Here is a 14,934-nt window from a genome sequence, read left to right as displayed (position 1 = left end):
GAACACAATTTGAGACAGCCGCATGTTTGAGTCCAGCTATTAATTTTTTTGCATCAGCAATCACTGTCTGAATTTGAGCCACAGTCTGGTCCTAACTTAACGGTCTTCTTTTATATGAACATTCAGAACAAAAGGCGGTCAAAGATTGCCGCTTTTCACCACGTTACTTTCTGCTATACCATGCAACTTTCTGCTCAAAGCCTGTTTTGAATTCAACTACTCAATATCAAGCATGTCAACAATGCCAGGCGCTCATCTGAATTGCTTTCTTTACTGTATATGTGAATAAAGCAGCAGCTGTCCCCAGTACCCTCAACATCAAAGGCACGAAGATAGACCAAGATAAAAAGATTATACTCTTTGCATTTTGATTAGTTTAAGAAAAAAGCACAGCAGCAATGTTTGTTTGGTTCAGATTTCAGTTACTTCTCAATTTTCCTCATTCTTTCCTAGCCCAAGACACCTTTAGTGGGTTCAGTTCTGCCAGCATAAACATACAGGAATGTCTTGATACCTCCAGCACTAGTAAGATCCTCAAGAAAACCAATAAGCAAGGTCCATCGTAAGATAAAAAGGGTCGGCAAAGGTAAAACACTGGCGCAAAAGGTGATTACCTACTTTAATGTGTGTATTTTAAGCGTTTGGAATATTGTAAGAACTGAGACACGCTTAAAAGCATACACAACAGACACGCTTAAAAGCATACACAACACTGAAAAGGATGATACCCATAGTCCATAGAATTCAAAAAAGTGGCTGCAAGCAGAAGCAGAAGCTCAAGCAAAAGCAACCCATGGCTACTTTGAGTGCAGAACTGATAAATATAAGGTGGATTCTCAGAATTCTAGAAAGAAAGCGTTGAATTGATTCCCGGACCAATAACTGCAAATATGGAAGTCGTTTCGAGCTGAGCTGAGCCTATTAAACAAATGAAGGCAAGTAATCTGATTGGTGATCAAATAATTATTAACATAGTAGGAGAGTTTAGGGTAGAAATAGTAACAAATAGATGCAACAGAGACAACTAAAGAAACTATATAGAGTAGCTATTTCACCATTAAAATGAGTACGAACTTTTACCAACCATTTCTGTAAAGCAGTGACCATGCACAACTTAAGTACTGACCAATTTAGTTCGATCATAAGTTGCAGCATTGGCTTCAAGGGGTTTGCAATTCTGATCTAACTGTGAAAATAAAATGCTTCCATAGAAAAAAAATTTAGATACAAATTCATACATAAATGTTAGAATGCAGAACTGAAATATAATGAAATAGCTTCAAGACTTGTATCAATGTCACAGTCTTAAAATTTTATTCATCTCACTGATAACGTACAAAAGATTACAGGCATTCATGTTTGTTCCCAACAGATTGAAAAAACGAATTAAAATAATATAATTTATTATTTAGTTACCTGCAATCCTTTTGCACATAGACATATTGGCAAAATATAGTGAATAAAGATCAAATGCAAACTTTAAAGCAGAAACATCAAAATCTTATTTGTTTGAGGGAACACACACAGAAATATTGGCCTCAGCACAGAAGATTGGAATGCAACTGATCGATTGGCAATATATTTTTCAGTTTCCAGTTATTTATGCACATTCTGCCCCAAGTGGAATCCAAGTTTTTAGTACATAAACAAGTCTTCAGCAAGAGTTGCATATCCTATAAGGCTATCACAGATGAACTCTAAACCCAATCAAACAGACTGACATTAGATCTTTTACAACTAGATGCAGTTTTATATGCTTTAATGATAGATGAGATCATGAAACAAGACAAATTGAAACAGAGTGTTGCAAGAGAGGTATTAACTTCCAACCATAATTGAAATGAGAGAAAACAGTGAATCTATCAAAAAAAAAAAAACAACAAAAGAATGAAAGAAAGAAGTATATATAATAGACAAAAAGTGTTCAGCATGCTTTGATTTCTTGTTAATCGTTGGATTGAAGCATTGGTGTGTGAAGAACACAAATTCCAAACGTGACCCTAGCTCAGATTGTCACGCCAATCTCCTTTCATTCGATCCCTCCTTTTTTATAATATTCTCTAGATTACTTTTATGTCATTTTGTATCAGAAAATTCTTTATAAGAGCTACATTGATGAGTTCTTAGTTGATTGGTTCTGTGACTGCAAAACGTAATCAATTACTGTGTTTCCTTGTATGTAAGGTTTATCACTTGTAACTTTTTTACGAATTAATGATAAGGGTAAATAAAAATTTAGAAACAATGACATTGATGCACGATTATCCTTTAACTTTTTGTATTTTCAATCATATGCTCTAAGAACTTTCTATGGTTCATAAGATTGGTTTCACAAGTTGAATTTGTTAATTTCATGTTTATTTTGATAAATTTTACTTTTTGATAAATTTTGCTTTCTGATAAATTTATCAAGTTAAAAATAAATTAAAAATTTTGATGGAGAGAGAATTTGAAAAAGAAAAATCAAGATAAAAACTAACCATCTAAACCAATAAGAAAATGAAACATGAGCCCTATAACTTCTACTAAATACAGAATATCCATTTTTGATCTAAACACAAACAATCAATGTGGTCTTTTAAAAAAGTCACATTTTCTTGTAACACTAAAACTATATTGTATGAATTAATGAATCACGTGACCCGCTTACATGTGATTGTCTTCTTCTTTGTAACAAGGAACCACTTGATGTGAACAACAATGAAAAACATTCTCATGCATAGATAGAACTCATTTTCTGATTTTTTTTTTTTTATAATTAGAGAAGGGGAGATTCGATCCTTACTCTATAAGCAGGGGATCATGCACTAACCAATGAGCCAAATACTCGAGTGCATTTTTTGACATATTATTGATTCCTTCTTATTCTAATTTCTAATAAAATTCAAAGTTGACCATGGACATTCGTAAATGTAAGGAAGACAGCAAAATCAACCCATTCCATGTTCTTTAACAGGTATAAAAAATTTCTGGAATTAACTAGATAAGAAAAAGATATGAATTCTATAATTTTCAAAATTCAGCACTTTGTGCAAAAATAAAATTTCACACTTGATTGTTGAACAACCTATAGTTGGATTCATTATTTAAATTGTCATAACATTGAATTTTTCAACAAGTATGATTTGATGGGTTTGGGCTCAAATTAATTTGGACTTCATTAGTATCTTAGTTAAAGTAGGATTAGGTCCCAAAAATATTAAGACTTGTTTTTATATTCCAATGCATTTTTTGCATTTTTACTTTTGAAGTAAAATACTATTTGGTAATGGCTTCAAGAAATTACTGTGTAGTGACGAAAATAATAATCAAATAAAACTTAAATTAAATCGTTTTACGTACTATTTTCTAAAAGACAAATGAAATTTTCATTAAGAGAAAGAGTTATAAAAACTATACTCCAAAACAGTAGTGGTAGAGGACAATATAAGAAAAGACATAAAAATCTCCTTTGCAAGACTTGTGTATACATACACAATAAAACCAAGATGATTTTATTTAATTAGGAATGATCATCCCCAGAGGAAGCTAATAGTGGAGTATTACATCAAGAGAATAAGAAACGAATATTATTATTACATGAAAAATTCCTGAAGGGTAATTCAGTTTGGCCTTGCTGCTGCTGCTGGGCAATGATCCTGTTTCCTTCTCTCCACATCCTACTTGCTCAGCTCCATTGGTACAAATGTAAGGGTTTCCTTCAATTCTGTATCAACTAAAAAATTATAAGCAACTAAAGTTTAAGCTGGCCAAGTTTCCTGTTTCCAGCAGGGTAAAATAAAATAAATAGGAAAAGAAAAGAGAAATTATTGGAGTGAGACTTGCCTAAATACTTTGGCAGGGAATGTGGGCGCATCACCACTCAAATTATTGAAGGATAAGTCTCTGGAAAATTGAACAAAAATCTATATCATCCTTGCCCCGAATATATCAAATTCATTAGGGAAGGAAAACTATACATATATATATATATTCATAGGGTGAAGAGATTACAACAAATGAAGCTGTGTCAAATTAGCCAAGGAAGCAGGAATTTCTCCAGATAGACTATTATTAGCCAGCCTCCTAAATAGCAATTCAAAAAACCAATTATTTATTAGAGTCAATCTGATTTTATTAACTATAACTTTTTTTTTAAAAAAAAAGTCACACAGGTTCATACAGGTATTGGAGGCTTGTTAAATGAGACAGGGTGCTGGGAATTTGACCAGCAAAGTTATTGTTGGAGAGGTCGAGAGTCTCAAGCTTAGAAAGGCTCCCTATCTCAGAGGGTATATCTCCTGATATATGGTTGTTCTGTAGAAGACTGCACGAAAAATTTTCATTTCAAAAGACATTCTGTCTATAACTTTTTTGTACTGAGAATTTTGATACTTACACCATTTGGATATTTGTCAAGTTCCCAATGGTAGGTGAAAGAAAACCAGACAAATTCTGGCTTGGAGCTCCTCTGCAACAATTTTGAACATTTACTCCCCAGTAACAATGCATCTGCTCTAATTCTCATTTATGAGTAAGAATAATACTACTTACAGGCCAACAACGAAACCATCAGGAGAGCAAGTGACCATATTCCAGCTGCATGGATCACGAGAGGAGTCATCCCAATTGTCTAGAACCTTATGAGGATCAACCAGGAGCCTTTTTATGCCAATTAAAGCTAGCACTGAATATATTTCCAGAAGAAGACAAATAAGGTTACATTCATGTTTTGAATTTTCTTCTTTTATATATTAACATCTATTCAGAAAACAGCCATGTAATTTCAATCACTTACCTTCATAGCCAACACCATTTGGTGCAACCAATGGAGATGCAGATGCAGAATTCCACAAGCAGAATAAGGCCACAGAACATAATAAAACAGAATTCTCTCCCCTGATTCCCATCGAGGTGTAGCTACAAAAGACAAAGTGCAATTTTAAACGATGCATAAACGGAAGAGGCTGAGACTAGCAACAGCAGGCACTTGCTACTTAGATATATCCCCCAACTGAATGTAAAATTGATAGTTACAAGTGCAGAAAAGAGAAGAATATATTCCTAGATTAATCCTGAGCAACAACTGCAGGTAAAGTAGTGGTTGACAAGCGATGCCTAATAAATAAACAAAGACTAAGGAAATGCGCTTCGCACTTGAACAGCTAATTACATAATGCTCCCAAGGGAGACTGATATGGTACAGGAGCTACAAGGATACAATTACGACCAAAAAAACACAAAGAATGTTAAGGAATCAATCCACTGCACAACTTATTGAGCAAAATCTTGAAATAATGTCCGATTCCATGGAGAGTGATCGAAAGTTAGAAAGAAAAGCTTGTCTAGTATATCTCTTAAGTTATAATGTTAGGGAATTTGTCATTTATGAAGCTGAAATTTCACTTCTTGAAAAGCCGACAGAATAGCGGAATGCATCATTTTTCTCATTAAAGAAAAAAAGGTATAGCAGATTGTGGAGACAAAGACACCTCAAGAGCAGCAATGGTAGAGGCAGAGCAATGGTCAGTCAGCATGCAGCCACTGAAAAATAAAAGAACCACAGATTGTCTGTGGCTGCTGGGATTCGAGCCCAGGTCTCTACGGCCACAACGTAGAATTCTTACCACTAAACTACAGCCACAATTTGTGACAGCAGTCGCAGATAAATTAATATTATTAGCTTCAATCGAAATTCTCGAATCTGTCTATATAAATCTCCCAAAAAGAGTGTTCACTAACCTTTAATCAAAAACCCCAAAAGTAGAAGAATCCGGTTCGCCAGGTAGGGCGAACATTTTATATAATTGGAGTTAGAAAAGTAGATTTCTTTGTACAAAACTTGTTTGACTTAGTTTTTTTTTTTAATTTAGAAACTATTATAAAACTCTTATAAAAAATAAAAATTTTAAATTTAGATTAAAATTGTTTGATAAATTTATTTTTATAAGTTCTTTTTATAGATAAATTATTTTTTTTTAAAAAAAAGGAGAAAGCTCATTCTCTTAAATTAAACTTTTCAGAATATGTTTGGTCAAAGCTATTATGAAACTTTTATGAAAAAATAATAATTTTTAAAATTAAATTAAAATTATTTGACAAAATAAATTATCTAAACTTTAATTTTGATTAAAATTACTATAAAAGGTATGCAATCACTTAATATATCAAAAAAAAAAAATTTTACTTCAAGTTCATATATAATTTTAGACGTTAAAATTTAAGCAATCTGTAAAAAAAAATAAAACAACTTTCAAACTTGTATGTATTAATAGTATTAATTTTTTGTTAATTTAACAAACAATTGGAAAAAAAATACTTCAAGAAAGAAGAGAAAAGAAGAAACAATGTATTTAACATTAAAATATTTTTTGATGAATTATTTTCTCTTAATTTTGAAAAAACAAAAAAAATTTAGATTTTAGTATTCTATTATTAGATTTTTTTTATAATTTTTGTAAAAAAAAATAAAAGAGACAAAGATCGTAATTTGAGTTAGAAAAGTGTGATTTATATATGGAAGGAAATGAGAGAGAGAATGATTGAGAAGAATAATTTTTGACAAAGTTACGTGCTTTTATTAAAAAAAAAAAAACTCTAGAGCTTTTCTGTAAATACGATTTGATATGATTTTTTTTTTCTAATTTTATTCTCACCGCCACTATTGTCTTGGAATTGATCTCTTTTCAATATATTCCATGGCCGACATACTATCAAATGTCATAATCAAATCTTAGCGACGACAAGATCAACGTGTATATATGCGTTTGTTGTTAATCACAGAAATCTTTTACTTCATTCCTATAGGTTCCTTTCAAGTCTTCTTCTGATCCGTCAAAGTTGGCCACCTTGTCCCTTTCCGACACACGCTACATGAGACGGATTTGAAACATTCCATTCATCCTCTTCACACCAGTTTCAATCTTTTAAGGCCACAAATTTCACAACCAAATATTCATGTAAATCTCTCATAGAAATAATATAAACCAAGTTCAATACAAACTTAAAACCCAAACTCTGCCAAATGGATGACAGTACATGTTCAAGTTTTTGGGTAACGTTGACACGAATTGAAGGACAAAGTACTAATAATACCGCATGCTCTCATTAGGCAATGCCTGCGGAGCAATTTATTTTTATTTAAATGAACCAACAGAAACTATAAAAGGAAATAACACCGTTCAAACTACTCCTCTTCCTCTTCTTCCTCTTTCCAGCAGCATTTCAGAGTTGATCTAGGAGATCCACAGCCCCCAGTACTGTTAAATTTCTGGTAGATGACGGAACCACCGATTCCAAGCTCTTCAATGCCTCTCTCTCCGCAACAGTATCCTTTCACATCCAGCAAACAGTTCTGTTCAAGTGACTGACCCGCAACATCAACATGCACTGCAACAGAGAAGTCACTTGGTTTGAAGCAAACCAACACCCTTTCCACCAACTGCTTCAGATTCAAATCTTTCGGATCATAGCCCACAGCTTCAAAGCTTGCATAACTAAACCCATCTTCTGGTGTAACATGAATAGTAGAAATTGCAGCCCCTTCAATTGCATTCATTGAATAACCACAGGGATCAAATTCAAAATCACATATCTCAGAATCTGGTAGAATCTTCCTTATGCCAGAGTTAATGGTCATAACAGCAGCCGAGCCTGATTGGTCTTTGTAGAATACTGAAGCCATTTCCCTGTCCAAACCAGTCAAGCACATCTCTACAGTGTAAATAGGGCCACTGGAGATGACTGCTTCTGCAGAAGCAGAGTACACATGCCATTTCTGTTTATCCAGGCCACCCATCACATAAGCCTTGCTGCCTCCGCCTAGCTTCCCAAAATAGCTATCAAGGATAGCAACTTCTTCAGAGAAGTTGCGGTGAGGATATGGCTGAGCACCGGGGAAGATAAAGCTCCCACGAGTATACCTAACAGATTTTATGGCAAGAGAAAGACCGCCAGCCAACTTTAAGATGGGTGGGATTGCAAGAAGCAATTTTGTTGTCCCACAGGTTTTAATGATGATCTTGTAAGGATAGACAAAGAGGCTAGACTCGGAAAGGACATAAGAGTCCACCTGCTTGTTTGACAGTGAGGAAACAATGGTGCACTCAGCTGGACCTAGAATCTCATCCAACTGGGCTTTCGACAGTGATCGCAGACCCTTTCCTTCAGGATCAACAAAGATGCCAGGCTCAAAAAATGAAATTTCGAGCCTCTTTTCATAACCCTCAAATCCAATTGCAGATACTGCCATTGCGATGTCAACCATGGGATACCACTAGAGCTGCAAAGTTTCTCAGAATCACACAAGTACACAGTTGCCAATTGCGGAGATCACAGTTGTAAAAAAATCACAGTCGCGAAGAGAGAGGAGGAAGAGGCCAGTCGAAGAAAAGATCTAAAACTAACAAAAGCAAAACAACAGCTGATTGACCACTACCAGTGGTCAGATGGCAAACTTGAGGATATCAGGATGGCTTGCGAGCGCACTGCAACACAATAAAAAGAACATCAGCATTATATGATAAACACAAGTAAAAAAGGCAAAAGCCTTCTTCATTATCAGCAATATGCAAAGATAAGCCACTACATACGTTGGAGTATGCAGCAGATCGGAACTTCTTGATGCCACCGTTTGGTCGAACGTCTTCAATGCTGTAACCGAGGGGAGCTTCGTAGAATAAGGATTTACTACTACTAGACTTCTTTTTCCCGCCTTTAGACTCCATTAGATTATATCATTCAGACACACCTACAAAAATATTAAAAACAAAAATTTGTCAGCTACATCATGTCAATATCAACAATGAATTCAAAAAATCAAGAAAATCTATGCTTAATTTCTAGACTTAGGAGAAAGTCCAGTCTTCAGACAAATCCAAAGTTCCAAGACAATACTGCCAAAATTCTGTGGAGAATTTGACTGCAACTGAGCAAAAAAGAGAATATGACTGCAAAATTGTTTTTCTCTTTCAAATACTAACATCTATATTTAAACAATAATAATCATGTAACAATATGGTATACACAGAGCAAGTCCATAGATATCTCCACATAAAGTTCAAGATCAGAGAATCAGACACAATTACAAGATTATTAAAAATTACAAAAAAAAAAACACATTAAATTCAACAAACACAAGAAAATTCAAACGATAGCAACAACCACAACTATCTTCTACAATATTAATAAAAATTCTAAAAACTACATAAATATAAAGAAAAGATTCAAGAAACGTGAGGAAAGCATTTCAGTTTATTCATCCAATAAATATAACAGTTTTGAATTTGTTAAAACATATAAAAATATATCCAATAAATAATTATAACGAAATCAAAATCCGTATTATAGGGCAGCTTGAAAAAAGATGATCATCTCGTCAAAGAATACATATTTTAATCCAAATACAAAACAATCAATCTTAGATTCAAGTCCCATGCAAAACTATCCGACTAATGATTCTAACGAAATCAAAATCCGTATCATAAAGCAGCTTGAAAATAGAAGAACATAAGCCTAAATTACTCATCTCGTCAAAGAATACAGCTTTTAATCCCAATACAAAACCAATCAATTCAAGTCCCATGCAAAACTATATATTAAAAGAATAATAAGCCAATCGTAAATCGTATCACCAATACGAAAAAAAACGAGTAAAAACCGCAAGAATCGATACTTACGATACAAAACTTGGAATTCTTCAATCAACGCCGGTAACAAAAGAATCGTTTACCAACCTCCAATCAGATCCTAAAGAGAATCGCAAAAACAACAAATCAGTACATGAAAAAGAACCGATGATTACTCAGATTTGAAAGAAACTCAATAGAAGAAGAAAAAAAGAGTACTTACCAAAATATAAAGAATTCAAGAAAAAAATCGAACGAAGAAAAACCTTCGGTAGATATGAAAAATAGAAGACGAGAGGCGGCGTAAGAGAAAGAGAGGTTTCGGTTGTTTCGAATTTCTCGCAACTCACGCAAATTATGAGAATGCGCTTTTGGGGCAGGAGGGGTAGTATTTATACAGGGGGGAGTAGGGCATTCTTCGTGAATCATGGAAAAGAATGCCACTGCTTGTTAACGATATTACGGTCTTGCCACTCCCCCGTTTTCAGGAAGGTTCCGGTAGTTTTCTTCTTACTTTATTATTTTTTTATTTTCCCCTGACTAATCTGCCCTTCCTGACCGCGGGCCAGCTGGATTTCCAATGATTATAAGTTTATAACCGATTGGGACCTAGAACTGGCGATATCTTTTAAACGTTGGAAACGTGTTTTCTGACATTGCATTAATTTTCATTAATTAAGATTTAAGAGTGAAGTATTTATTTCTCCTTGTCGAATCCAATAGCTTGTGGCCCTCGGCCAAGTGGAGTATTAAAGTGGTTCAATGTATTGTTTGAGAAGAGTGCACCTTCAAAATCCGAAAGGAATCAAATATTACTTTATTTATTCACATAAAATTATTAAAATTTTAAGAACAATGACATTTAAGTCTCCTTACATATTTCATTATAATATATTTAAAATATTAATAAATTAATATAATAAATGAACATATATCAATATTTTAATTTTTACTTGTGGAATTTAAAGATTATATCTTCAATTAAAATAATACAAAATAAATTTGAATATAAAATCGAAATCATTTGAACTTAAGAATGAATCCTCTCACTCAAATTAAGAGTTAAACATAGACACATATATTTTATTTTATACTTTATAATTTGAGGTCAAATGAATTTGTCTCATGAGATTTATAATTTACCACTTAACCACCCTATATTTATTTCCATTACTTTTTTGGTTAATGTTGTTAACTTTATTTTCAAGAATTTTCAAGTTTATCGATGTTTATTTTATTATTAATATTAATTTAATGATATAAAGGTTTTACTCTTATAATATCAAAAAATTTTAATGAATAAAAAATATTTAAATATCACTTTTTAAAAACATAATATTTTAAAAAGTTTTTGAACTATTTAATAAATTTTAAATGAATTATTAAGTTTTTAAATTTTATTTTGAATTAAATAAATCATCACAATTAATAATTAATTAATTATCATTGATCAAAACGTCGTTTCTATTTTTTATATCATGAGAGGTTAACATAAAAGTAAAAATATCATATAATTATATTATCATGTCACATCAATAAGTCACACTAATTTATTATGTCATGTCAACAAGTTAAGTTAATTTTAAATAACATAAAATAATAAGTAATATTTTAATTAATAATAATTAATTAATTATTATTTATAAAAATTTAATTGAATGTAATAAATAATGAATATTTATTAAAAAAATTAATAATTTATGAAAATTTTTTAATTATTATATCAAATTTAAATTTATTTAATTTAAATTGTAAAATACTTTTTCATTATTTACTTTTAAAAAAAAATTAAAAAAAAAAGAGATAGAAGATTAAGAGGAGATCCTTTTTTGTGAACATAACGATCGCATGATCAAATCTATAGTTCAATCAATCATTCATTCCCGCACTATAATAAAAGGAAAAACAAAAGGTCGGCTACCTAAATTGGCCAAGCAAAATTTCAAGTCACATACCCCACAGGGTAAAATAGACATAAAGGTGAGGATATTTCAGACATTTTAGATGGCAAAAAGGAAACCTCCAAAATATTTCCAATCTCTCTTTTAATTTATAGTATTCCGAAATTGGGTGGGTTTTGCTTTTTTTGACTAAGATGGGCGGGTGGGGGGCATTGATTCACAGCCGGAGAGTTCAGAAAAATTGGAAAAGGTCAATTCGTGTCCCAGATGAAACCTCTTACGCCCTCTTCAGATTTTGTGTGGGGGACGCTCGCTTTTGTTTTTATGATGATGATGGTAAGATTCTCACTGGCCCATCCTTCTGACACGTACGTGACTCCGGACTTGTAATTTTCTTTATCGTTGCTTTTTTTTTTTCTTCTTCTTATGTTTTATTGTATTTCTATAAATTATATATTATTCATTAAAAAAGACTCTAAATTTATTTTTTGAGATTTTAATTTATTATTTGATTAAATACTTAAACTAGGGTTAAATATAAATTTCAACGTCATTTCAATTCTCAAATAATTGATAATGACGTGGTATGTTGATATAATATAATTGATGATGATATAATATATTAATATGGCATGATAACATGATCACGTGATATTTTTTACTTTTTACATCAATATCATATGAATATAAAATGACAAATAGTATTTTGACTAATGATAATTAATGAACCATTAGTCATAAGGGTTTATTTGATAAAAAATAAATATAAAATGGTTTGATTGAAATGCAATAAAAGAATAAGGACTTATTTGAATTTTTTGTGAATAATTTAAGAGCTTTTTTGAGCATTATCTAAAATTTTATTAATCTCTTCATGGTACCTAATTACTCGATCTGAATTCGTGTAGATATAATAATTATATTTTACAATTCACATTCACGCACTTCATAAATAATTAAATTTATAAATATAGACAAATATTACAATTAAAATATATATAACAAATTATTTTAAAAATATCTCAAATAATAATTTTAAATAATAACAAATAAATAAACAAACATTCATAATTAGATTTGAGTATCAGGTATCCAAGGAGCAATAGCTGTACCTTGCTCAAATCTGAAACAAATACTAAACTTGTTACTTGAACTTGTCTCAATCTCGATTATAAGGTATATGTATCTTATATAATGGGTTAGATACTCACGAGTATCCATTGTTGTCTCTATTTTCATAAGAGTTAAGCTGTTAATTTTGTCTTGTTAAAATTATAAAAATATACTCAATTCAAAATTAATCCATTGATTGGTAATTAAAAATATTTTATGATTTTTTAAAGTAAAATTAACAACCTAATCTAGTACTAATTTAAAAAATCCACAAAATTCTAATTAAAAAAAACAAGTATATATCATACGAAAAAAATAGATATCACAAAATGCAAATGAAGATTATTTTATAATCTTTATTATATTGTGATAATTTTTAAATTTAAAAAATTTTTTAAAAAAAGAAAAGAGCTTTGTTCTCCACTCACGTCACATGTTTCAAAAGCTTGTCCGGTTTTGCCAACTGGCAGATCGTAATCCACTCAAGCAAAGAATGTTTAATGCAAATAATTATAAGGTCGTGATTCCTTGATCCAACAAAATAAAATAATTTGTGAGATTGGATCACTGGCCAAAACGACAAGGAAAAGATTCTTTGTTAGTCTTTTCTTTTTCTCTTTTTAATATTTAATTTGTACACTTTCTTTTGTCTTTCCAGTTTTCTCGACAACTTTAGAGATCCGAGACAATTATCCAAAGATACCGATATATATAATTTGTACCTTTTTAATTTTTTTAAAAAAATTCAAATTCAAACCTTTTAAATAAAAAAAATTAAAATGTGCAATATCACGAGTTACTGTAAAACTTATAAAACATTAGAATAAGTTTCACTCTTGCGGTAAAATCTTAGTTGCAGTATTTCTTTCTTGCAGTAAAACTCTCGTTGTAGTAGCTCTTTCACTTATAAGAGAGAGAGGTTTACTTTGAATTTAATACTTGTCATGGAGGGTTCTACATGAATGAAGAATTAGGTGAATTTTGATACATTTTTTTAATCAGTTGTAGTTTTCGAAAAAGTGTGAGTTAGTATTGTTCTTTAATCAATATTAGGTAAGATGTTTTGGCATAGAGATTTTAAATTTGAGTTAGGTTTTCCTTTTATATATAAAATATGTTAATTTGACGATATCAAGAAAATAAATTCAAACAAGTGGGTATATAATCTAACCTTACTAAATAAATAATACCATAATTATTGTAATATTTAGAGACTGTGTCACACATGAAAAGTAGAATTCTAATTGGATACATTGGGCTAGTTAGGTCAGTGAAATGAATGCCTAACTAAGCCCAAAGCATGTAACTCTATATGGGCTTTGTCCTTCATCTTTGGACGATTGATAGTTTGAAAGTGGGCTTCAAGGATTTTTTGCATGTTCAGAAAATATTGAACATTTCAATATAAATTTCAGCTTTCTATCACCATTTTTTTGTTTTTTTTTTCTTACAAATTTTATGAAAAATATGTCTTTTTTTCGAAGTTGAAGAAGAATGTATCCATTAGACTTGATATATCGTCCCACATTAGATGTAAATGTGATTGTTAAGATAATTTAAGTCAATTACTACTAATAATTTGAGTTTAAGTTTTCAATAATTACGTGTTTTAGATCCGAAAAGTTATTGTTCCAATGATACTTGGGCTGCTTATGGCACAAAGTTTTATCCAAAAGCCTAGTATTGATTATAAAGAGATATATTATTTTGTGGTGGATACAATTACATTTGTAAAATTATTAGTATGGCATTAAATGTGAAGATTGAAATACGTCTAATGAATGAAGCTACAACTTATTTATATGGATAACTTGATATCAATATCTATATGAAAATCCTTAAAAGACTTAAGATGCTTGAAGCACATAGTTCCCAAAAATTTTATTTGATCAAATTAAATAAATATGTATATTGGTTAAGTAATTCAATCACATGTGGTATAATCATTTTAGTGAATATTTGTTAAAAGAAAACTAAAAAAATGATTTTATCTATCCATGTGTTTTGTAAAAAGAATAGGATTTCAATTTGTCATAATTATTGTTTATGTTGATAATTTGAATATTATTGAAACTCTTGGAGAGTTATTAAAAGGTGAATTACTTAAAGAAAAAATTTGAGATGAAAGACTTTGGAAAAATCAAGTTTTGTTTTGAGTTTTCAAGTTAAATATTTGACAAATAAAATTTTTATCCATCAATCAAATTATATACCAAATGTTAAAATGATTTTATATAAACAAAGTACTTCCATTGAGTTTACTAATGGTTTTAAGGTTACTAAATATGAAAAAAGGCTATTTTCTACCTCGTGAG

General features: G+C 31.0%; 2 protein-coding genes and 2 non-coding genes across 4 annotated transcripts; all 4 read right to left on the bottom strand.

Moving 5' to 3' along the window:
* Positions 1 to 3,467: 3,467 nt before the first annotated feature.
* Positions 3,468 to 5,038, bottom strand: LOC108660937 (uncharacterized). The gene is made up of 7 exons (XM_018115556.2): positions 4,778 to 5,038; positions 4,534 to 4,666; positions 4,379 to 4,450; positions 4,163 to 4,306; positions 3,994 to 4,065; positions 3,826 to 3,885; positions 3,468 to 3,706 (listed from the first exon to the last, which is right to left on the bottom strand). The coding sequence occupies exons 1-7, from the start codon at positions 4,932 to 4,934 to the stop codon at positions 3,529 to 3,531; spliced, it is 816 nt and encodes a 271-aa protein (XP_017971045.2). The 5' UTR covers positions 4,935 to 5,038; the 3' UTR covers positions 3,468 to 3,528.
* Positions 5,039 to 5,551: 513 nt separating this feature from the next.
* On the bottom strand, positions 5,552 to 5,623 carry TRNAH-GUG (transfer RNA histidin (anticodon GUG)). Its single transcript has one exon. It is a non-coding gene; the product is annotated as a tRNA-His (tRNA).
* Positions 5,624 to 6,918: 1,295 nt separating this feature from the next.
* Positions 6,919 to 8,448, bottom strand: LOC148764356 (Adenosylmethionine decarboxylase family protein). The gene has a single exon (XM_088803638.1). The coding sequence runs from the start codon at positions 8,243 to 8,245 to the stop codon at positions 7,166 to 7,168; it is 1,080 nt and encodes a 359-aa protein (XP_088659764.1). The 5' UTR covers positions 8,246 to 8,448; the 3' UTR covers positions 6,919 to 7,165.
* Positions 8,449 to 8,679: 231 nt separating this feature from the next.
* On the bottom strand, positions 8,680 to 9,972 carry LOC18610119 (uncharacterized). Its single transcript, XR_016024640.1, has 3 exons — positions 9,829 to 9,972; positions 9,657 to 9,726; positions 8,680 to 8,728 (listed from the first exon to the last, which is right to left on the bottom strand). It is a non-coding gene; the product is annotated as an uncharacterized LOC18610119 (transcript).
* Positions 9,973 to 14,934: the final 4,962 nt, after the last annotated feature.

This window comes from Theobroma cacao, chromosome 2 (genome assembly GCF_053813885.1).
Source record: "Theobroma cacao isolate CCN51 chromosome 2, ASM5381388v1, whole genome shotgun sequence".
NCBI lineage: Eukaryota > Viridiplantae > Streptophyta > Magnoliopsida > Malvales > Malvaceae > Theobroma > Theobroma cacao.
This window is presented reverse-complemented; position numbering and strand designations above follow the sequence as displayed.